Source organism: Bos indicus, chromosome 4 (assembly GCF_029378745.1).
Source record: "Bos indicus isolate NIAB-ARS_2022 breed Sahiwal x Tharparkar chromosome 4, NIAB-ARS_B.indTharparkar_mat_pri_1.0, whole genome shotgun sequence".
Lineage (NCBI taxonomy): Eukaryota > Metazoa > Chordata > Mammalia > Artiodactyla > Bovidae > Bos > Bos indicus.
The window spans coordinates 40,944,164-40,969,523 of NC_091763.1; the positions used below are offsets into that span (position 1 = coordinate 40,944,164).

A 25,360-nucleotide genomic window follows, 5' to 3' on the forward strand; every position below is an offset into this window, starting at 1 on the left:
TGTGCTCCTAAAAGGAGGGTATGTGTAAAACTGCCAACAAACACACAAAAGCTCAGGAAATCATCATCATTTCCTGAAACATCAAGTTCACTCAGTAGTGAACTTGATATCATTATCCATAATTTTGTAATATCATTATCCATACATTTTAAAAAACCAAGTAGAATACAGCATTTGCACTAGGACACTAGACTCATTGGTGCATCGTCATTTTCCTTTCCTTTTCTAATTCTGTGGTTAGTTCTGTAAAGCATTTTAAGTTGTATAAGTAATCTTTCGTGTATATATACATATGTACATATATGAAAATATACTTTCTTATATTGTTGGCTCATATGAAGGAATGAGAAAGGTCTTGCTAATTCTTTATACAGTAGCAATGCTAAAATGTAAGATAATTATGAATTGGACTGAAGCTCAGTTAAGACTCATTTTGACATAACATTTTCTATAGTATGTAACCACTACCTCTTTCCCACCCACTAAAACTAGGTTTCGAGCTCTTTTGTTTTCTTAACTTTAAAAAACTAGCTTTTGCTTTCTCTCTGGCTCAAGAGGGTGTGTGATTAAGAACATCATTTATGAGGAAGAGCATGTAGGAAATTCCTCTAGAAACAATATTTAAGCAATGAAATTTTGAAAATACTCAATTTTTACTATAAAGTGTAAAAAACACAGTTATACATGCTTGTAAGGAACTATTTCAAATCATTAAAAAAAAATTTCAAATCATTTAAATAGTCACAGCAATTGAGATAATTAATCCCTTAATAAATTCTCACAGCTAAATCACTTTTTTTTGAAGTACTAAATAGGATTATCCAAAAGTACACTGGCATTCACAGTGTAAAATTTCATAGTATTTAAAATAGGAAGTATAAAAATAAGGTACCTTCCAACTTCATTTCAGTAAGTGCCGAGGTACTTACATTAGTACTGATTTGTATTCACATAGCATAAATCATCCTAAAACTTTTAAAGATAAAGTCAATTTACATATTAAATTCAAGACTGTAGAATTTTAAACAGGAACATCAAAATGAAAAAATTCTGTCGATGCACTGAATCATCTTCATGTATCACCTGCTGCTGCTGCTGCTAAGTCCCTTCAGTCGTGTCCGACTTTAATGCAAATTACCTTGGAGTTTCTTTATCATACCAGAACCTTCAACTGTCAAACTGGTAAAATTATTTCTCTTTACAGAAGTTACTATGTAAATAGAAAATGCAATGCAAATGTTAACCCTTTTATTATTATAAAATAATTCCTCAGGGCAAACAACTTACAGATCATAAGAGTTATCAGTTATAGAGAAGTCCTTTCTTCCTAGAGCTCTATGATTAAAATAATTGAAAGGAGATAAAACTATATGGAAGCTAGGGAAAAGAGGTCAGCAACTATTACAATGTAGAGCTTTAGCTTTTGTAATTGTAATGTAACTATTTTCAACAGTATCATAGATTTACCCAATCTATGATACAAAATAAATTATAATTGTTTTGAATTTGAAGTTAAATCATGCCCACTATGTTCATTTCTGTTGGAACATGAGACAGCTTAGGAGTGTCTGGTTCTTATTCTCTATTAGATCTCACAGAGCAATAAATCATGTATAACTATACTTTTGTTACAGGTATGTTCATGGTTAATGTTTTCAAAATTATAAGTTATATAACATGATATCTGGGCTATACAGTCCATGGGGTCGCTGAGAGTTGGACATGACTGAGTGACTTCCTTTCACTTTTCACTCTTATGCATTGGAGAAGGAAATGGCAACCCACTCCAGTGTTCTTGCCTTGAGAATCCCAGGGACAGGGGAGCCTGGTGGACTGCCGTCTATGGGGTCGCACAGAGTCAGACACGACTGAAGCAACTTAGCAGCAGCAGCAGCATAACATGATATCTAATTTATTCTCATGATAGAATTTACTTTAATGACTTTAAGCATTATATTATTCAATAATCAAAGAACTCTTCTGTAGGCATTTTAAGTTACACACAAATTTAGTAGAAAATATATAATGATATTAACAATTACAGGAGTTTAGCAACCCCAGGCTACCTTATGATGGTTAATCCTTTTGATTCTGTTTTTTAATAACAAACAGTCAAGGGATTTAGAATGACCTCGGTGCATATTCTTTCTATCTGCAGCATCTGCCCTAATTTATTTTCAGAACTGGGCACAGGGAAAGACTTAGTGAAGCTACTTTGCTAAGACTGTGCAGTGGTAACACAGATACACACGTTGGCCCTGACACAGGCAGCCACCTTAGGACCTTATACCTAGCTTTTTTTGTGGGGATCAATTTACAACATATATAAATGTCAAATCACTAGGTGGTAAATTGCAATAATATAATTTTGTATGTCAACTATATGTCAATAAAAAGATAAAATTTTAAAAAGTTATACCAATTCTGATATAGTCAAATATGTTGAATACATCCCATTCAACACAAGAGCTTAAAATAAATTTCTACTCAGATTAGATCTTATTTTTCTGTGGTCAAATACATAAAGGATGTCAGAAATTGTTATTTTTCCAAGACAGTCACATGCTTATAGGATGAGCAAAGACATCTTACAAAAAATTAGCTGCAATAGCACTATTTTTAGCTATCCTAGACTATGCAACAACTTTGAAAGTATATAAAGGGCCTATTATTTCATAATAACCTATTCTGATATGAAGTATGAATAATCTTATGTGGTTAAATATTTGTGTGTTCAAGTCCCTTCAGTCACGTCCAACTCTTCGCAATCCTATGGACTGTAGCCCACCTCTATCCATGGGATTCTCCACGCAAGAACACTGGAGTGGGTTGCCATGCCCTCCTCCATATTTAGCCAATTGTTTAACATAAATTAGTAAAATTTAATACCTTTTCCAACTGTTTAAAATGGACTATAAAACTCAACTGCTTAGTCAACTGTTTAACATAAAGCCATAAAACTTTGATGGCTTGCCCTATATTAATACCATGGGCAGTTTAACAAATAATTGATGTTCAATTGTTGCTTAAAAGCCTGACCTGTGACTTTTTAGTTACATCATACCTGTCAGGCATTTAAACACATTTTAACATTTAAGAATCCTTTCTTAAATACCACTGTTAAGGAAACATGCATTAAGTCAATCAAGCAATCAAAAAAGAAAAAAGAAAAAAAAAACTTTTCAAAATGAGAACTGAAAGTTCCATCTAATGTCATTAAAGCTCTAATTATCTTAACTATTCAGGCAATTAAGGATATTCAAGCCACATCGCATATCAATTCACCTCATTAATTGTCTCAGTATATTTAACCAATCCAGATATTCAGTCAGCAAAAAACAGGTTGTCCTCTGATTTCTATTATTGTTTTTCTCAGAAAAGTGATGATGAAGTGTGTATGTGTATTTCTTACATGTTCCACTTTGGGAATCTCCACATTTTTTCAATGATTATAATGCTTTAGTGTTATCTGCTCAGTCATGTTTGACTCTTTGCAGCCCCATGTAGTATAGCCCACCAGGCTCCTCTGTCCATGAAATTCTCCAGGCCAAGAACACTGGAATGGGTAGCCATTCCCTTCTCTAAAGTAAGCCCCAATTAAAATTTAGAGGAGATAAACATGAAAAGACATGTAAAAAATAAATTACTACAACAGCAGCAAAATAAAATGTAATATCCAAGAGAATCAATATAAAAGCAAAACTGCAGCCACTGATCTGCTTTGCCAATGAGCATTTCAGTTCAGTAATAGCTGATGGCATTAGAAAAAAGGTCAATGCTCCCCGGACCTGTGTCTTGAACATCACTCCGCATAGGGGAAAAAAAAAAAAAAAACTGTTTATCAAGTGAGTCATAAAATGAGAGGATTATTAGCATGCAATCTAAGATTTTTCAGAAGCTATTTTATCAACATGAATAAAACCTTAAGACTAAGTAATCTTTGTCCTCCCTTCCCTGGGAGGCTGTAAGATATTGTGAGAGAGAGAACAGTGGGCTAAGGATCACTTACATAACTTATACCTCTTATCAGAAAAGGAAAGATATAAACATCTGAATGCAGAGTTCCAAAGAATAGCAAGAAGAGATATGAAGGCCTTTTTCAATGATCAGCGCAAAGAAATAGAGGAAAACAACAGAATGGGAAAGACTAGAGATCTCTTCAAGAAAATTAGAGATACCAAGGTAACATTTCATGCAAAGATGGGCTCAATGAAGGACAGAAATGGTATGGACCTAAGAGAAGCAGTAGATATTAAGAAGAGGTGGCAGGAATACACAAAACACAAAAAAGATCTTCACGACTAAGATAATCATGATGGTGTGATCACAAACCTAGAGCCAGACATTCTGGAATGTGAAGTCAAGTGAGCCTTAGAAAGCATCATACGAACAAAGCTAGTGGAGGTGATGGAATTCCAGTTGAGCTATTTCAAATCCTGAAAGATGCTGTGAAAGTGCTGCACTCAGTATGCCAGCAAATTTGGAAAACTCAGCAGTGGCCACAGGACTGGAAAAGGTCAGTTTTCATTCCAATCCCAAAGAAAGGCAATGCCAAAGAATGCTCAAACTACTGCACAATTGCACTCATCTCACACGCTAGTAAAGTAATGTTCAAAATTCTCCAAGCCAGGCTTTCAGCAATACGTGAACCATGTACTTCCAGATGTTCCAGCTGGGTTTAGAAAAGGCAGCGGAACCAGAGATCAAATTGCCAACATCCGCTGGATCATGGAAAAAGCAAGAGAGTTCCAGAAAAACATATATTTCTGCTTTATTGACTATGCCAAAGCCTTTGACTGTGTGGATCGCAATAAACTGTGGAAAATTCTTCAAGAGATGGGAATAGCAGACCACCTGACCTGTCTCTTGAGAAATCTGTATGCAGGTCAGGAAGCAACAGTTAGAACTGGACATGGAATAACAGACTGGTTCCAAATAGGAAAAGGAGTATGTCAAGGCTGTATCTTGTCACCCTGCTTATTTAACTTATAGGCAGAGTATACATCATAAAAAACGCTGGGCTGGAAGAAGCACAAGCTGGAATCAAGAGTGCCAGGAGAAATATCAATAACCTCAGATATGCAGATGACACCACCCTTATGGCAGAAAGTGAAGAGGAACTCAAAAGCCTCTTGATTGATGAGAGTAAAAGAGGAGAGTGAAAAAGTTGGCTTAAAGCTCAACATTAAGAAAACGAAGATCATGGCATCTGGTCCCATCACTTCATGGGAAATAGATGGGGAAACAGTGTCAGACTTTATCTTTTTGGGCTCCAAAATCACTGCAGATGGTGACTGCAGCCATGAAATTAAAAAACGCTTACTCCTTAGAAGGAAAGTTATGACCAACCTAGATAGTGTATTCAAGAGCAGAGACTTTACTTTGCCAACAAAGTTTCGTCTAGTCAAGGCTGTGGTTTTCCCAATGGTCATGTATTGATGTGAGAGTTGGACTGTGAAGAAAGCTGAGCACCGAAGAATTGATGCTTTTGAACTGTGGTGTTGGAGAAGACTCTTGAGAGTCCCTTGGACTGCAAGGAGATCCAACCAGTCCATTCTGAAGGAGATCAGCCCTGGGATTTCTTTGGAAGGACTGATGCTAAAGCTGAAACTCCAGTACTTTGGCCACCTCATGCGAAGAGTTGACTCATGGAAAAGACTGATTCTGGGAGGGATTGGGGGCAGGAGGAGAAGGAGACAACAGAGGACGAGATGGCTGGATGACATCACTGACTCGATGGACATATGAGTAAACTCCGAGAGTTGGTGATGGACAGGGAGGCCTGGCATGCTGTGATTCATGGGGTCACAAAGAGTCGGACACGACTGAGCGACTGAACTGAACTGAACGTCTTATCAACTAAATATTTGACTAAAAAGGAGAATAGTTACTCTTCACACATATGTGTTAATATCAATAGCAGAGTTCAGAGAAGATAAGTGATCAAAGTCAGGAGATAACCACATGGCCCATTAAAAGAATGCAACACAACCCTTGGGAAGGGGAAAGTTTTAAAGTTTTACACAGTTATCTGTTTGACAACACAAAAAGCTATTTTCTGACCTGGGGAATGAAGGCTCCACAACAAATATGCTTCTACTCTACTTGGTGAGGATTTGACAACTAACAGTAGATAGATGTACTTGTTAGGACCTGTAGTCTAAGGAAGCAGACCTAATGAACTTTGCAACAAAGCTTAACATTCACAACATAGCTGTCATACATAAAGAACCTAACATGGCACCTGCTACACAGCAGCCTCAAGTATCAACTGGATTAATGAGCCTTGTTTAGAGAGATAATTGTATCTATCTTATAACTTTATGGTGGAGTTTAAATAACTGTTGACTAAAAGTTTTAAAGTCTGAATGCATATTTATCATCCTTGCTTCCATAAGGATGTTTACTAAATTATAAAAATTAAATTTGTTGGCTAATTTTTACATATTATAACCTTTAAGTCAAAACTGTCCTCTTCCTCCATTTATATTGCAAGTCTGAAACTGTAGAGGGTTTGGTAATTAGCAGCACTTACAATAGTCTTTGAAAGTGAAACTGAAAGTCCCTCAGTCATGTCCAACTCTTTGCGACCCCATGGACTGTATAGTCCATGGAATTCTCCAGGCCAGAATACTAGAGTGGGTAGCTGTTCCCTTCTCCAGGGGATCTTCCCAACGCAGGAATTGAATCAGGGTCTCCTGCATTGCAGGTGGATTCTTTACCAACTGAGCTACCAGGGAACCCCATAATAGTCTTTATTGACACCAAATTTAAATTTCTAAACCACGCAACTATCGAACTCCTAAACATCGTCTTCAATAATATGAGCAACTTCTCTTTCAATATACTACTAAATGGAGTGATTTTGCATTGGTACACATATTTGAGGAATTTTAGTTCTATACGTCTGTTCTTTACTGGATTAATATGTGAAATATTAAGCACTAGAGAAGTACAATGTGTGGTACTTCTGATTATCTTCAATAAGTCTGCTGACTGATATTTAATACTCCAATATTGTTATTACCTTTGAAATATCTGTACAGGTTGGGTGTTCCTTGGTATTGAATATTTAATATTTTGGGATCAAGCTATTATGAAAGCTCTGTAATTTTTCCTTTGCCTCTAATCTCTTCCTCATCAAATCTGTCTTCAGATTTGAACTCAGATCAAAGTGACCTAACAATAAGCACACAAGCAAATGTTAATACCCCAGTTCAAAATCACCTATGGATTGCCATTGACCACGATATAAAAACTGGTCTTCTCATGTAATAGAAAAGACAGAAAATCTATTTCTGGTCTAACACCTCAGGCTTACTCTTGGGTGCTCAAATCCTTTGCTCTTGCTTTTGCTCTTATTGCCTCTATCTGGAACATTCTTTTTACACACTGTCTTCTCTGCAGTTTCTGATACACACACAGACCACACACACAACTACCACCACTACAACCAGATCAGAAGATTCTCAAGACTGAAACTCTGACACTTAGAATGTAATAAATGCTCAATAAATATTTGCTGACTCAGGCCATAAATTTCAATATTTTACCGTAATCTTTACATTCTCCAAAATATAACTATTTGTCCCAAGCATGCCGTGTTCTCTCATTCCTTGATGACTTTGGGTAAAAATCCTCCCTCCATTTCATTAACATGGAAACTATTCATTTATTTGCAAGTATTTACTGCATGTTTATTATGTTATAGGCACAGTGCCTGGCACGGGGAATATAACCATCTCCAGTGTAGATAAGGTCCCTGCCCTTATGAGACCACTATTCTATTAGGGAGATGATAACTACTAAACATATGAAAAAATAAATCACAGTTATTGATTGTGACAATTACTATAAAAGAAATGGAGTGATACAACAGAAAGTAAATGGGCAGTGGAAAGAGTTAACAATTTACAAAGGATGCTCTAGGTGGCTATCTGCAAAGTCTCGATATTGATATTAAAACCTGAACATTGAGGGAAAAAACAGTCTTATGGAAGGAAGAACTGAACCATGTTGCCTGGAAGGGAGATGCACTGTGCAAAAGTCCTAAGATAGCAGAAAGTTAGATTTATATTAAAGGAACTGAATGAATAGCATTGTGATTGGATTGCATTGAAAAGAAGAATGGTAGGAAAATGGCATCTGGTCCCATCATTTCATGGGAAATAGATGGGGAAACAGTGGAAACAGTGTCAGACTTTATTTTTCTGGGCTCCAAAATCACTGCAGGTAGTGACTGCAGCCATAAAATTAAAAGACGCTTATTCCTTGAAAGGAAAGTTATGACCACCTATTCAAGCATATTCAAGAGCAAAGACATTACTTTGCCAATAAAGGTCCGTCTAGTCAAGGCTATGGTTTTTCCAGTGGTCATGAATGGATGTGGGAGTTGGACTGTGAAGAAGGCTGAGTGCCAAAGAATTGATGCTTTTGAACTGTGGTGTTGGAGAAGACTCTTGAGAGTCCCTTGGACTGCAAGGAGATCCAACCAGTCCATTCAGAAGGAGATCAGCCCTGGGATTTCTTTGGAAGGAATGATGCTAAAGCTGAAACTCCAGTACTTTGGCCACCTCATGCGAAGAGTTGACTCACTGGAAAAGACTCTGATGTTGGGAGGGGTTGGGGGCAGGAGGAGAAGGGGACGACAGAGGATGAGATGGCTGGATGGCATCATCGACTCGATGGACGTGAATTTGGGTGAACTGCGGGAGTTGGTGATGGACAGGGAGGCCTGGCGTGCTGCAATTCATGGGGTCGCAAAGAGTCGGACACGACTGAGTGACTGAACTGAACTGAACTGAAGCTTGCAAAGGTAGGAATGAACAAAAACAACTAGAACCTTAGAGGTCATCAAAAAAAAATAAGTTTGTGTTTGATGCTAAGGGCTTCCCTGGTGGCTCAGTAGTAAAGAATTTGCCTGTAATGCAGGAAATCCAGGAGACTTGGATTCAATCCCTGGGTCAGAAGATTCTCTGGTAGAGGGCATGGCAACCCACTTTAGTATTCTTGTCAAGAAAATCCTAAAGACAGAAGAGTCTGGTGAGTTACAGTCCATAGGATCACAAAGAGTCAGACATGACTGAAGTGACTGAGCATACATTAAGGGGAAAAGAAGCCTTTGAAAAATTGTAAGCAGGAAAGTGGTATAATAAGATTTACATTAGGATACAATTCTGAGTGCTGTGAGAATTTGTTTTTAGAGCTTTTAGAAACAGGGAGACCAATTAGAACATTTCTATAGTGTCCCTGGTGAGAAACTGTAGTGGCTTGTACAAGAGAGGAATTTCAAAGGAGTGGATGAATTAGAAACTGCATTTCACATGTGCACTATATGTAAGATAAGGGAAAGAGGGGGATTACAAAGGATTCCTAGCTTCTTTATTGAGTTTCTCTGTCTACATTGGTGCTTTTTACCAAAATACAAAACCAGAGGGAGGGCCAAATTTTCAAACATCTCATTTAAGTTTCATGATCACTCAGGGTGATTTCTTAAATCTCCCTCTGGGCTCATATTTTACCTTCTATGTTAGAATATATATAGACATGAATCTGAGCAAACTCCGAGACAGTGAAGGACTGGGGAGCCTGGCATGCTGCAGTCTGCGGGGTCACAAAGAGTCAGACGTGACTTAGAGACTGGATAACAACAACAAATTAGAATATTTATTACAAAATATTATAATAATTTATTTTTCTCTTTACAAGACAGCAAGCTCATTGAAGACAGTGACTATATCTTTTTATCTTTGTGTCAGTAGGTTTAGCACAGTGTCGAGTACATAGTAGGCAGATGATAATTGTTCAAATGAATGAATGAATGAATGTAGGAGGAGCTCAGTGAACAAGCAAGACTTGTAGCATCAGAATTATGACAACTTTCAATCTTCTCTGGGCTCTCGTAATTTAAGAATACAGATAGTCTTTGATCAAAATCTCTAAGGCCAACAGGTATCTTACTAACACTTCAAACTACTGTAAATTTCCCAGTTGCTCAAAGTCAGTATGTGAATTATTTTACTCTACCCCGTGTAAATACATGCTAAGTTGCCTCAGTCTGACTCTCTGTGACCCTATGGACTGTAGAGGCTCCTCTGTCCAAGGGGATTCTCCAGGCAAGAATGCTGGAATGGGTTGTCATTCCCTCCTCCAGGGGATTTTTCCAACCCGGGGGTCAAACCCACGCCTCTTACATCTCCAGCATTGTCAGGTGGGTTCTTTACCACTAGCGCCACCTGGGACACCTGCATGAAAACCAAAAAATAAATAAAAGTTCTCTTTTTCTTGTCCTTGAGCTGCAAGTTGCCCAAATAAGTCTTACTTCATAATCAGTAAAAATTAAAAGACTACCTTTAAACAAGCATTCATTTATAATTCCAAATGTTCGTCTTAATGTAAATTTTGGTGGATATTTGTAAGACTCATTTTTCTGTTATCTTTACTTTTTTAAAGGATGTTTGATGTAGGTGGACAGAGATCTGAAAGAAAGAAATGGATTCACTGCTTTGAAGGAGTTACATGCATTATATTTTGTGCTGCACTCAGTGCCTATGACATGGTTCTGGTGGAAGATGAAGAAGTGGTAAGTCTAAAAGGAAGACAAGATAGAGGTAAAAAATAAGCTTTTGTGATTTCCAATATGACTACCCCATTCCCCAACTCAATTAAGAACTTCCAAAGACAGATGCTATTTCTAGATCCTTGTTCATAGTCCCCACCATTAATATCTTGCAAATAACAATCCTACACATTTTCATCTTTTATATCTAACAGAACAGAATGCATGAAAGCCTTCACCTGTTCAACAGTATCTGTAATCACAAGTACTTTGCAACCACCTCCATTGTCCTGTTTCTCAATAAAAAAGATCTCTTTCAAGAAAAAGTTACCAAAGTGCATCTTAGTATCTGCTTTCCAGAGTATACTGGTAAGATTCTTTTCCTTTAATTCCAAAGTAGTAAATTCTTGTATAGAGATACACTTTTCTATCTGGACCTTGATGTATAATATTTAGGAGGTTTGAGGCTATGATACTTTTTGAGTCATGTGTATGGTTCACATTGGAAAGAATTTTACAAATTAAAGAGGAAACCCTCTCTACACTGCCTGCAATAAAGCAAAGCTCTAATGAATAAAGGGGATGTGGTTAGACCAAACAGGGCTGAGACTCCATATAATGTATCAAATGGCATTGCAAACTATATTATCTTAAAAATTATGATAAGTATACATTTTATTTCAAATTGGCATTTTTTAGATATTTCCCAATGAAACCTTGTAACGCTGTACTAGATCTTAATGACTCTTCAAAGTCAGAATTAACTTTTCAGAGGAAGATCTTTAATCAATTTGAGAATAGTGTCAGCTTTTTTCCAGTTTTCCTACCTCCTAGAGTTTTAGTAGGAGAAGGCAATGGCAACCCACTCAAGTACTCTTGCCTGGAAAATCCCATGGACTGTGGAGCCTGGTAGGCTGCATTCCATGGTGTCGCTAAGAGTTGGACAGGACTGAGTGACTTCACTTTCACTTTTCACTTTCATGCATTGGAGAAGGCAATGGCAACCCACTCCAATGTTCTTGCCTGGAAAGTCCCAGGGACGGGGGAGCCTGGTGGGCTGCCGTCTATGGGGTCGCACAGAGTCAGACACAACTAAAGTGACTTAGTAGCAGCAGCAGCAGAGTTTTAGTATTGACGCTGTTTGCTATTGACTATAAATGTCAGGTTCTCTAGAAGAGTTGTATTTCTTTTGGAGACTGTTGTTTTTTGTAAATAGTTACATGCTCTGTTGTTAATGAAACTGTGTTAGATGGAGATATTTATGGTTTAAACATAAATATGGACTTCCCTGGTGGCTCAGTTGGTAAAGAATCTGCCTGCAATGCAGGAGACCTGAGTTTGATCCCTGGGTTGGGAAGATCCCTTGGAGGAAGACATGGCAACCCATTCAGTATTCTTGCCCGGAGAATCCCCAAGGACAGAGGAACCTGATGGGTTACAGTCCATGGGGTTGCAAAGAATTGGACACAACTGAGCAACTTAGCTCAAGCATAAATATAAACCTAGTTTACCACTTAGATATGTGGGTAGCCCAAATGTGCTAGGGTTGTGGCACTTTGTCAAAATAGCTACTTAGGCTAATCTATAATGACTGCTTATAGCTTTTTTATTTATAAATATTAATTATATGCTTATACATTTGTCATGTAATTAAGTATAGTTACATGAATGTTGTATTGAATGTTACAAATTAAATATAGAATCATAATTAAGCACCTTATGTGTTCCAATAGGTTATAATCTTTATTTCTTAAAGCAATTTTTAGTTGGTATAAAAAGTGAACAGAAAATAGAGAGTTTTCATATATTTCCTCTCTGGTCAGTTCCCACCGTTTGCCCTATTATTAACATCTTGACTTGGTGTCATTCATTTATTTTGTTACAACTGATGAGCAGATATTGATACATTATTAACCAAAGTCCATGATGATATTTTACATCAGAATAAACTCTGTGTTACACAGTCTGATGGGTAATACCAAACGCACGTCAGGTACCCAGCTTTCTAGTGTTACACAGAATAGTGTCACTACACTAAAACTCCCTGTGATCTACCTATTCATGTCTTTTGCCTCACCTCCAACCCTTACAACCACTGTTCTTTTTACTATTACTACACTTTTGCCCTCCCCAGAATGTCATATAGCTGGAATCTTACAGTACATGCCTATCACTTTTTAGCTTTCCTTCACACAGATTTTTTTCTCTCTCCTACCTACCCTCAAAGTCCAGCTCAAACACTACCTCATTATGTATTCCACTCATCTTCAATTTCCATTCTTTTCTTTTAGTTCATGTTAACACACATGCACACAAGCATGCACATATTTACAAGCATAGTCTTTGACATACATCCAGGCTTTCTTACTCACTCTGTTGTATAAATACATTAGTTGTTGCTGTTGTTTAGTCACTATGTTATGTCTGACACTTTTGCAACCACAGGAACTATAGCTTGCCGATCTCCTCTGTCCTTGGGAATTCCCAGGCAAGAATTCTGGAGTGGGTTGCCATTTCCTTCTCTAGAGGATCTTCTCGACTCAGGGATCAAAGCCATGTCTTCTGTATTGGTGGGTGGGTTCTTTTTCACTGAGCCATCAGGGGAGCCCCAAATATGTTAGTAGTTCTACTATATTTTGATGTTTTCATGCAGAGATTACATTTTAACCACTTGAAATCCCCAGTAGGGTAAGCATAGTTTCCAACACAAAATAGATGTTATATAAATCCCTGATAATTAACTATTGCCATTTTGATTTTTTAATCCTGAGCACATCAAACAGCACACAAAGTAAAATTCTAAAGATTATTTATAATTGTATGCTTTTTAAATGCAATTACGGTTTACTTCTTTAACTTTTTTTTTTTAACAAGGTCCAAATACATTTGAAGATGCAGGGAATTACATCAAGAACCAGTTTCTAGACCTGAATTTAAAAAAAGAAGATAAGGAAATTTATTCCCACATGACCTGTGCCACAGATACTCAAAATGTCAAGTTCGTGTTTGATGCAGTTACAGATATAATAATCAAAGAGAATCTGAAAGACTGTGGGCTTTTCTAATTGATGCTTTTTTTCTTCCACTCTTGCTCATGTATACTTTTCAAGATATAAAAGGTCCTGTGTGATGTATTCAGTTTTAATAGATACTAACTTGTATAACTAGTGTTGTAAGGCAAAATTTTTCACACAAACATTTTAATGTATTATCACCTTTCTTTGGTAAGCTTTGATTTATTTGAATTAGCAAGGATTGGGGTGTCTTATGTCTTCAGTTCTGAAAACTGATACATTTTGGTAGTGCTCTTACTGTACATATCAGTGACACTGAATTTTCTTGGAAGTAAATTCTGCATTGTGGCCTATTTTAAAATCATAGAACAATGGGGAAAAAAACAATGTATTCTATATTATTTCCATTGGCCAGAATTTGAGAGGCATTCATTTTTGCTGATAATATATCTGTGCTTATACCATAGAAACATTCAAAGATGATACATGTGGCATTTTATTGGTCAATTACTCCTTTTCAGCCAGTGCAAATGAAATGTTCACTATACATGTGCCTGTTGATGGAAATTACACATGCCAAAGAAATGCATACAATTTTATCTGCTACTTTTCCATAGGAAGAAAAAAGTATTAATGCTCAATGGAGTACTCCTTTCCCCCATTTTATTTCGGAGCAGCGTGGAACATTATTACAATTAATGGTTTGAGGACAATACATCGTGACCGCAAGAGAAAAAAAATAATTAAATATCTTAGCACTAGTGTGTTTTAGCTTTGTGAATAAGAAGTAGGAAGTAAGAGTAAATAATTATGAGATTTTTTTAGAAGAGAAACATTGAGCTTCTTGTTTGTAGCATATGCTCCTTTCTAATGTTATATGGTATGCTAATGGTCAAAGCCTACTCTTTAAAAGATTATTTGGTGCATTACCAACACAATCATTATTTATGAACAGAAAAGATGACTTTTTTTCCTTTTTTAAAGTGTGCATCACTTACAACATATATTTTTAAAACATGTCTGATATCATTTAACTTATCCACTTGTCGAAGGTGATATATAGGTCAGAATAGAAGATCAGTGCATAAGATCTATAATTACTCTGAAAAGAGAGCTAATTAGATTAGATAATTAGATGAGATGAAAGGAATATAAATTAAGCAATTTGCCAATCGGTAGCTCTGGTGGATTTAGGTAGCCCTGTCTCAGTGTCACGGCTTCACTGTTCTGTAATACATTTCCAGCCTAAGCACGTAAGAATGATCCCCATTCAGTGAGTAACCTTGACAAGAGCATTTCTGGCTTTATTTTCAAAAACACAAGGAGTTGTCAATAAATACGATCGAATAAAAATGTTATATTAAGAGCAATTAATTTGAAATTTCTTTGCAAAATACAAGTTATTAAGGAGCCTAAGATAACAAAGACAAACGATGCACAAGAAATCATTCAGTTCAGGCGCTCAATACATTTTTCTGGCTGAAAACCATTATCTATTAAACAAGTCCACATTTTACTAGGAGCTATATAATGCTTTGAGATTTTAAATTAAGATTACAAATACTATCATTTTATCCATTACTTTGTCTTTTTGTTCTCCTATTCTACTTTAATCTATTTTTCTCTATCAGTGTGAAGAGAATGTTCCAGAAAGTAATTTTTTGAAATAGTATTACTATTATAATTTATATTTTGACTCTGATTTATGCTTAGAGTTCCTATTTTAGATAACATAGGTAGAAAGGGTAAGGTCAGAAATGGTCTTTTAAAAATATATAACTCATTTTGATCTTAGCAAAAAATTAATAGACATCATTTATTTATGAAATCTTGTTCTGAGAACTTTAAAAATATATGTTAAACTACCAAACTAAAATTAAAGGTCAGTTGGGATTATCTTTTTAAAAACTGTTCGATTCCTTCCAATTCTGTAATTAAATTTTAAAAAAACTTTTCTTCACAATCAAGAACAATTACTATGCTAAACAATTTTAATTAAGAGAAATTTTTAGTAGGGAAATATAAATGTTTGTATTATTTCTTCAATGATTGTACACATTAAAACTGAATTTATGATTTTACTTTTTAAATTTTTCAATTAAAAAAAAGGTTGGAGTGGATACAAAGAATTTGAGATTAAACAAAGTAACAGAATGGGAAACATAGGAAGTTATACTTCAGCTAGAAGAAACTCACCTTGAGACTAGAAATGTTACAACTGATAAGACTCAAAACTTCTATTTCAACTGAAAATTCAATCTTTTAGTAATATTTGTCATTCAAAAATTCAAAAGTGATTATAATGATATTTTCCTTTTCTGTTATTTGAGGCTTTTCTTCCTGACTCAGAATGTTTTATAACCCTCTTGTCTTAGATTTTTAATATCCCCAACTCATAACTGTCTAACATATGTCCAATTGTAGACACACTGTGCTGCCTCAGAAATCTGGTGTGGGCTTACATCTAACAGGGTCACTAATAACCAGTTCTTGCAGAGTTCTTTCAGAAGCATGAGCTGAGCAACAAATAAGTTTTGCCTCTTGGAACTAGTGACTGGAGAGTTAAATGAAGAAGAGTATTAATTGGGTAATATCTTTGTGTCAAAATGCAAAAGTTGACAACTTTATGAAGAAGGTCTATGGAAAGGGGGTTTCAAATTCTGTTGAATCTACAACATAACTTATAGATATCCAATATCCTACTGATTAACAACATTTATAAATAATTAACAATTTTCATGTATATCACAAAAATAGGCTCACTACTTTTATAGGCCGTGAGCCTGTCCTAATACACATTTTCTTACTCAATCCAATATCCTATTTTAAACACAAAAGATATTTTTAAATACTTGACAGAGAATTACTCAGACTTAAAATAATCAAACACTATGTATACGAGGGAAAAAAAATTTTCTGTTGTCTTAATATGTTTTCACAGTGCTACACCACATGTAGAAAGGTGATTAATGTGTATCTACTAAAAACAAAATAGTTGTAAAAACTATAGGAGAATTATACATTCTCTAACTTGGAATAACTTTACAAATAGGAGAGATAACAATCTGCCTAAGCGGAGGGTTATAACCATCACTCCTCTGCCTAAGGTGGAGCCAGGATTTACTGGAGAATATAACCAGCTAAGGCCCTCATTCAAAACATTTAGGTATTTTTCTATATTTTTACAAACTAGCCTATAGCCACTTGGGGGCACACTTATATTATGTGTTTTTCTACTCAAATGTTGCAAACATAATGAATTTGGATTATTGGTAACGTTAATGACACAGATAATAAAATCCTATTAGGAATCACGGATCATTTTGTGTTTCCAGCTCAGTAGTACATCATAATTTTCTGATAATCATAATATGCACGATCTTAATCAAATTTTTGAGTAATGGCTATTAAAACAGCTTGAAATTTGTTTGATATTATACAGATATTTAGTTTCTTTGCATGCTTTTATTTTCTGCAATTTTCAAACTATTATTAAATCTAAGTAACCATTAATTTTGCAAAGTGTATTTTTCCATTAATTTGAATTGTTTCTAAAATCTTGATTAGCTTATAGTGAAAGAATAATTTGAAGCCTAACAATTATGTTTTGTGAATAGTTATTAATTAGATGCTTATTAGTGTGTTATCTTTTCAATAAATCAAAGTAAAATTCCACTCTTCTAATAATATTAGCCATTCCATTATTCTTTTTATTACAACTTTTTCTGTAACCACCACTGCACTAAATCAAGAGGAAAATGAGTGCTCTGTGACATTTTTCTATCAACAACACTGCCACTAACAGCACATTTTTCACTAGTAATAGTACAATTGTTATTTTAAACCACATTTGTCACACTAATTAAGAAATAAATAGAGTCACAAGAAAGAAAAAAGGAAGAAAAAGACCCTAATTTACTTCACAAGGACAGTAATAATCCTCTAATTATTATACCTTTCAGGTAAAGAATAATATGTGACACACAAATATAGTGATTGTTTGAAAGACATTCACATTTTCTAAATTGGTCAGATTAAAACAAACAGCACACATATGGAATGGAAAATCTTTTTTTCAATGCATATTGCTGTGAGTTTTCTGAAAAACAAAAGTGGTCAAATATGAAATGCCAGTATAATATCAAAACCAATGCAAACTGTCTTTTAACATATTAAAAGTCTTACACTGGAGAAAATTCTGGATGACTGTACATATAGTTAGCACATGAAAGTTCAACACGAAAAGCACCCCATGTAAAACACCAAAGAAAAAGATGATCTATGCTGTAATGATCTTACTCAGTTAAAATCTGAATATTTAATGACATTTTTGAAATACTGATGGACAAGTGTACATTTGGGGCTTCCCTGGTAGCTCAGCTGGTAAAGAATCTGCCTGCAGTGTAGGAGACGTGGGTTCAATCTCTGGGTTGGGAAGATCCCCTGGAGAAGGGAAAGGCACCCACTCCAGTATTCTGGCCTGGAGAATTCCATGGACTGTATGGTCCATGGGGTCACAAAGAGTCTGACACAAATGAGCGACTTTCAGTTTCTTTCAAGTGTACATTTATATACAGCACAAATTAGGGAAGACAATTCACCAACAAATGAAGTGCTTTGATTTCCCTTGGAGTTAAAGTCAAGTCATTCATCACAGTGAGCCCACTAGTGTTTACTTTCTAGCATATCTGAGAAAGAACAACAAAGAGTAACTTCGTGTTGTTACTCACACATACCATGTGCTCCCCTATAATACCTCCATAATCATCTGTACCTTTTGAACCAAAAGGTAGAAAATTTTATAAAAAACATACAAACCACACGGATTACATCTAAAACAGACAAAAGTGCATGTTCATTTTGATAATTCTGTTTTTTTGGTAAATATAAAAAGAAGCATTGCTTCATCATCTAAAGTAGCAGCCACACTGTTTTGCTCGAAAGCAGGAGAGGAAGTATCTGGGCAGTTATATTCTAGACCACCACACATGAAGGCTCATTAAACTCAGATTTCATGAGCAAGTTACTCATCAGGCATTTTATCCTGAATCTGAGGCAAGAAGTCCTCTTGAACTACATTTTTCCCTCAAGGACAGGTGATATGGTCACGGTAGGAAACTCTTGGCTGTGCTTGAGAATTGGCATTTAAATCTCAGTTTTGTCACCAATCATGCCCCTGTGAGACATTGAACACAGTCTTTTTCCACGTGGCTGCTTTTCTTATCTACAGATGAACAGAATACATTAAACAATCACCACAAACCAATACACTCTGAGCTCCTGAATCAGCAACATCTTTGAACACTGATACCAGAGTAAGACTGTCTTAATTGTGTATTGAAAGAAAACAACAGCAGGAAAAGGAATGATATGTAAAGAGTCTTTAATTAGCACTTAAAATGTGACTTAATAAAATATGTGACTTTCTCCTTTTTTCACTGCTCAATTGAGCACTAGACGTGTTATTTCTTCCTGGAAAGAATAGTCTAGCACCTGGCATTGCCCCTAGTTAAGACTTCACCAGGAGGACAACTCATAGTTCAGCCAGGTATAATAGAGCATCCATTACCATCCAAAGAAGTAAAACTGCACTGATTCATGTTTAAAAAAAAAATGTTAAAGACCAGTGTAACAACTTATGTTGCCAAACACTCAATTATATGCTTAAAATGAATGAACATATAAGTTATACCTCAAAACAATAATAATGATAACTTAAAAAGAATAATATGGCACCCGTTCTCCCCCATAGTATTTCATATATGTAATGGCATTAATACGTTTTTAACAAATTAATAAACAATAAGGTCATATCCCCCATAATGACCTCTCTAACTGAAACAGATGAGTACTAAACTCCAATATCTCTGTCTACCCTAGGATATAGGTCTGCCCTCCCCACAAACTGGGTTGCCCAAGAGTAATAAATCAGTTCTACTTTTTTAAAATTCCTGAAAGCTTAGATCACTCTCATGCTAAAATATAGTTTCAGGTTAAATCTAGTAGTCAGGGCACAGGCCCTGGTCCTTCACACAGGAGGTCCTTAGCTCTTGCTGTTTTATTGTCAGGACTGCCCGCTCCCACTCCAGGCCTTATGGGCTCCTGCTTATTCTTCAGATTTTAAATCAGTGTTGACATATTGAGACGGCGGTTCCCAGACCTCACAGATACAAGTTCACCTGCTTCATACTTTTATAGCTTTTTATAACAAATTTACTCTTTATACCTTGCTAACATTTACAATGAAATATTTATGTGTAGGTTTGATATTTGTACACAGATACCGATGCGTATTTGTTTCTCCACTTTACTGTTAGTTTCCTGAGGGTGGAGCCAATATGTGGGTTTTCCGCAGTTGCGTTTGAGGCAAGCAGTAGTTGTTCAGTCGTGTCCAATTCTGCGGGACCCCATGGATTGTAGCCTGCCGGTCTCCTCTGTCCATGAAATTTTCCAGGCAAGAATGCTGGAGTGGGTTGCCATTTCCTCCTCCAGAGGGTCTTCCCAAGGCACAGATCAAACCCGGGTATCCTGCATTGCAGGCAGAGTCTTTACCATCTGAGCCACTGTCTTAAAGAATATTTGTGAATTACTCAACCAAAAACCAATGATTGTTCACCAGTTCTCCTTGAAAGCTGCTTTTCATTTAGCTTCCAGAATGCCACACTTTCCTGAATTTTCTCCTGTCTCTCTGCTTCTTTCTCAAACTCCTGACTATCCTGTAAATGTTACTATTACTGAAAATACTTACCTAGACTGGGTTTTCCGCAGTTGTGTTTGATGCAAATGGTAGCTGTTCAGTCGTGTCCAACTCTGCGCGACCCCGTGGATTGTAGCCTGCCGGTCTCCTCTGTCCATGAAGACAGACAAATTTATTATAAAAAGCTATAAAAGTATGAAGCAGGTGAACTTGTATCTGTAAGATCTGGGAACCCCTGTCTCGAGATGTCAACACTGATTTAAAATCTGAAGAATAAGCAGGAGCCCATAAGGCCTGGAGTGGGAGCAGGCAGTCCTGACAATAAAATAACAAGAGCTATTCTTATCTAGAAATCAGAAGTACTTTTACACCTTTATTTTTCTTTAACTAAGATCAGTTTCCTGATCCTTGGATGTATATTTTAACTGCCTTTGGGGACATGATCAGACAAGTAAAATGCAACACTTAAAAAATTAAACTCAGGATTTAGTAAGTTTAATTAATCTCAAAAATCTATCCCTCCTCCTGTGATCTCTCAGTTGATTATTCCAGACCTCAGGTTCTACCCTACTTTCTCTCATCTGTTACCTATCTTAAATTATTCAACAAGTTCTATTATTGCTCTACACCTTAAATATCTCTTTATTTGCTTTTTTTCTATCATCACCACCCCTGTCTAGTTCAAGTCTCTCTCTTGCAGAGATTCCTGGCACAGTTCCTTAAACTCTCTGCCCAACATCCATTCTTGCCACTCCCTGTCTATTCTCCACCCAGCTGACAGGATGGACTTTCTGAAGTGCAGAACAATTACATTACAGGGCTTCAGATGCTTCCATGGCTCTCCATTGTCATAAAGTCCAGCTGCCATAACATCTAGATAGTCTCCCTGACCTGGTACCTTTTTTCCTCTCTAGCCTATCTTTTGCCATTCTTCAGTCTAAATCCACTTGCAAATGTGTTCCCTCCTAAAACACTGTCCTTCTCATCCATTGATTAATTAACGCAACCTGTAGGTTTTGACTTTTTTCAGTTCTCTCCTCACCTGCCAGGTCTTGGCTAACTACCGTTTTATGTGCTTGTTCACCCTGTATCTCCTTCTCTGTGAGCCTTATCGTGATAAGGAAGGCAAGTAAATTCATGCTCTATTACTCTGTGTGTGTATTTTACAGTTTTTAACTCTATCTTAATGTTCCTGGTGGGGCAGAAAGAAATAAAAATGTCTAAAGAAAATGATGTATCATAGTAAAAGAACATCATTTGTTTCTCCTCAATTCAGACTTACAAAAAGTCTTGAATGCATTTGGCAAAATTTCCAATTGGTAAATCAATATACCAATTTAATATTCTAAACAAGTTTACATAAATATGTCAGTAATCTGTTTCCCAAAGCCATTTACCACATCCTATTGGTAGCAGTAGGAAGAGACAAGTTTATAGAGAAGTCAAACACATTACTGTTGAGAGAAGTTTTAGCTAATCCTATACTAAAGACAACTGAAAGAAAACAACACCAGTCTTGCTTTTTCCTGCCAGTCTGACACCTCTATAAACAGAGATACATCTAAACGTCCCAGAGATTTGAAATGAGATTTTTGATCCAGAGAAGCCATATAAGACATATAGATTTTTTTTCTTTTTGAAGTTTTGGGTAATGAATAGCTGAACATTACAAAATCCTTAATAATTAGTCCATTTATATAAAAAAATAAGCTTTAAAGTGTGAGCATTGCCTTAATTGTTCACAAAGGGAGAATTACATCACATAAAGCACAATCTTAGAACAGCAAAGTCTGTATTAGTTGTTCAGTCATGTCCAACTCTTTCGACCCCTTGGACTGTAGCCCACTAGGTTCCTCTGTCCATGGGATTCTCCAGGCAAGCATACTGGAGTGGGTTGCCATTCCCTTCTCCAAGGGATCTTCCCAACCCAGGGATTGAACCTGGGTCTCCTGCATTGCAGGCAGATTCTTTACCGACTGAGTCACCAGGGAAGTCTAAAAATAGCAAAACCCAACAATAAAAGAATTAATGTTTAGAATTTTTAAACATTTGTTTCATAACTTTTTATGATATTTTTTATATAATTAGAAGATTTAAATTTACTGCTAATATTTTTCTATTCTTTTTGTTTTTGTTGTTAAGTCTCCTTAAGTCTTTCAAAAGCAACTTTTATCTCCTTAGCAGGACTGAACTTGCTCTGTACACAACCACCTTACAAACACATTGTATTATCAGTTCCTTTTAAAGTTAGTTCTCTCTATACTATAAATAACCCTTACCTGGAACATTCCAGAAGATTATCAAACATACTTGATCAAAGTTCTATTACAGCTTTTCAGAAAATGCTTACACTTCAAAACTTGCAATGTAACTTGGAAAATTTATAAACAGATCAATGACCCTTTAATATCTATAAATATAAGTGGATAATCTCTGTTAGTCATCAGTCGTGTCCAACTCTTTGCAACACCTTGGAATGTAGCCTACCAGGCTCCTCTGTCCATGGAATTCTCCAGGCAAGAATACTGGAGTGGATTGCCATTCCCTTCTTCCAGGGATCTTCCTGACCCAGGGATTGAACCTGGGTCTCCTGCTTTGATTCTTTACCAACTGAGCCACCAGGGAAACCAATAAGTAGATAATAGTGGAACTCTTATTAGTGTGTTTTCCATAACTTGAATCTATTATTTTCCTTAAAATTTCTCACATTTAAAAATATTACATAAAAGATACTTCCTTCACTGAGATGCATAAGAATGTTGGTGATAGATTTCAGTGGGAAGTCAATAAAAACTTAATCTTGATGAGGTTAGTAACTGTGAGCTTTAGGTTTAGGTGTTTGGTAATTTCCATTAATCATATGAGTGTGTATGTGTGTATGTTTAACAGGAAGAAAGACCATAGGCCTCTCATGGAGTAATAATTGATTTAACTTACGGGGGGAAAAAAAGACTTTCAAAGTGAAAATATTACTTTTTAGATTTCTTCTAATGTCCTTTCTTAAATTTTTAAATCTATCAAATCTAGTAAATCTTAATTTTTTTTGCTGTAAATTAATAGAGCCAAGTTGCTAAATACAATTGCCTTCATCACCTCATGCTTCACGAAGACCTAACATACCTTTGCTAAACATTGTTTTTAAAATGTGTTTTAAACTATTGAAACCTACCTGTCCTTCTTGAACTCACAATTTAAGCCAACCAGTTGGGAATTTTAAATTTTTCAGATATAATTCATGAGACTTTTTAAATGATTACATAGAAAAAAAGCTTAAAGAATCGATAAATTTCTACTGTCTATGGACTGTGCTATCTCTCAGTTGTATTTCAATTCTAAAAATGTAACCTTTGAAATTTAAAGAGATTTGAAAAAGCAAATTCTCCTTCATGCATGATCAGACAAAATGACAAGCAGCTTGCCATCTATTAAACTCACACAATGTGGATGGTGAGTGCAGGCAATTTGACTTTCTGATGATCAGGTAGCAGTGTAAAAAATGTGTTGTAATATTTACCTTCTGAAAGTAATATTTTCACTTTGAAAGTCTTTTTTTTCCCCCGTAAGTTAAATCAAGGCCTCCATGAGAGGCCTATCTTCAAACCCCATCTCAGCAGAGGCCCATCAGATTATTTATATTACATTTGTGAGCTCGGGCCACAAAAAGCCCAGCTGAGCCCACAGCATTTTACAAGTGTTCTAAACCCAGGAGGCAGGCATATCAAACATCCACATACTAATTGTGACATTAATCTCTAGCCATCAGCTGACTAAGGATATTAGAGCTGTAATAAAAACATGCTGCAGTTTTAAATCACTTCACCGAGTAACCCATGTGGTGCCATATCTTATTTCCATACCAACAAGGAGTGGCAAGAAGCAGGAATAGTATAGCTGAGCACAAATTTTGAAAGAGAATCTTATGTTTAGATGTGTAAGTTGTATAAGCAGGGTATGAAAAACTGCCAATCTAAAGTTCAAACAGTGTTTAATTTTGATCACCTGTCTGTACAGGAAACTTCCTACTAAACATGATATTTTCAGATCATTAGAGGATTTGCTCCTTTCAAATTCTGGTATCTTAAACCATAATGAATAATTCAACTATATTATAAATTATTCTGTCTTCTGAGATTGAATATATTCAATATATTTTACCCTTTCCTTAAAGTTCCATAATTAATATGATACATAATTACTATATTGTACTGCAATAATACTCAGAGTTACAATTTCAGCATGTGGATTTCTTTTTATTCATTGTCACAGGGACTCATATGTGTGAGAAGATGCTATGAGTCACCAAGAGAAAAGGCGCTTGCTTTTAAAGGCAAACACCCAAGTGAAACCTGCTCTCTAGTGTGGACAGAATATAATAGACAATAATAGTGCCTGAGGGTTCTTTGTCATCTGGGCTGATAACTTCGTTTTGTCCCTGATGACTTGCATAGTCTGGAATAAGGTTCTTAACTACTCAGTATCCACATTCACACAATGAGGAAAATAATAACAGTTATAGGTCAGAGCCCAGGAATAAATGAGATAATACCTGTGAAGTGCTTAGAAGAGATGATTGTTTATTAGTAGAAGGGGTAGAAAGCTTAACATGGAGTTGTGAAGTTACATAGTGATCTATAAAGATGACTCATGGCATAACAGAGCCCTTGGCTGAGAGGGAGGAAGGGATTTGAGGGAGGTGGAAGTTTAGAAAATATTTAGAAGTATATCCTGTGAAATGAAAATATCTCCTGCCATATCGATAAGCAAGAAATGTCATAGTCATCAGCAGTTTCTGCCCCTCAAATGTGAACAAGGGCTCCGGAAACTGTAGCACCTCCACGAGGTGACTGCTGAAAAGCTAGGGGAATGTGAGTAGCAACCATCTGCCACTCCTTAAGGTCAACAAGGAAACAGGATTTGGCCCCAGATAGCTGAGCGAAGGGAAAGTCACTCAGTCCTGTCTGACTCTTTGCAACCCCATGGATTATACAGTCCGTGGAATTCTCCAGGCCAGAATACTGGAATGGGTAACCTTTTCCTTCTCCAAGGGATCTTCCTAACCCAGGAATTGAACTCAAGTCTCTGACATTGCAG

At 36.1% G+C, this 25,360-nt stretch overlaps 1 protein-coding gene across 1 annotated transcript in view; it reads left to right on the top strand.

Annotated features, from left to right (window-relative positions):
* The window catches only part of GNAT3 (G protein subunit alpha transducin 3), a 56,615-nt gene extending 41,360 nt beyond the window's left edge, over positions 1–15,255 (top strand). The window contains exons 6-8 of the mRNA XM_019959559.2: positions 10,453–10,582; positions 10,774–10,927; positions 13,433–15,255. Coding sequence (XP_019815118.2) covers positions 10,453–10,582; positions 10,774–10,927; positions 13,433–13,623 — 475 coding nt within the window. The 3' untranslated portion in view covers positions 13,624–15,255. The remainder of the gene's footprint in view (positions 1–10,452; positions 10,583–10,773; positions 10,928–13,432) is intronic.
* Positions 15,256–25,360: the final 10,105 nt, after the last annotated feature.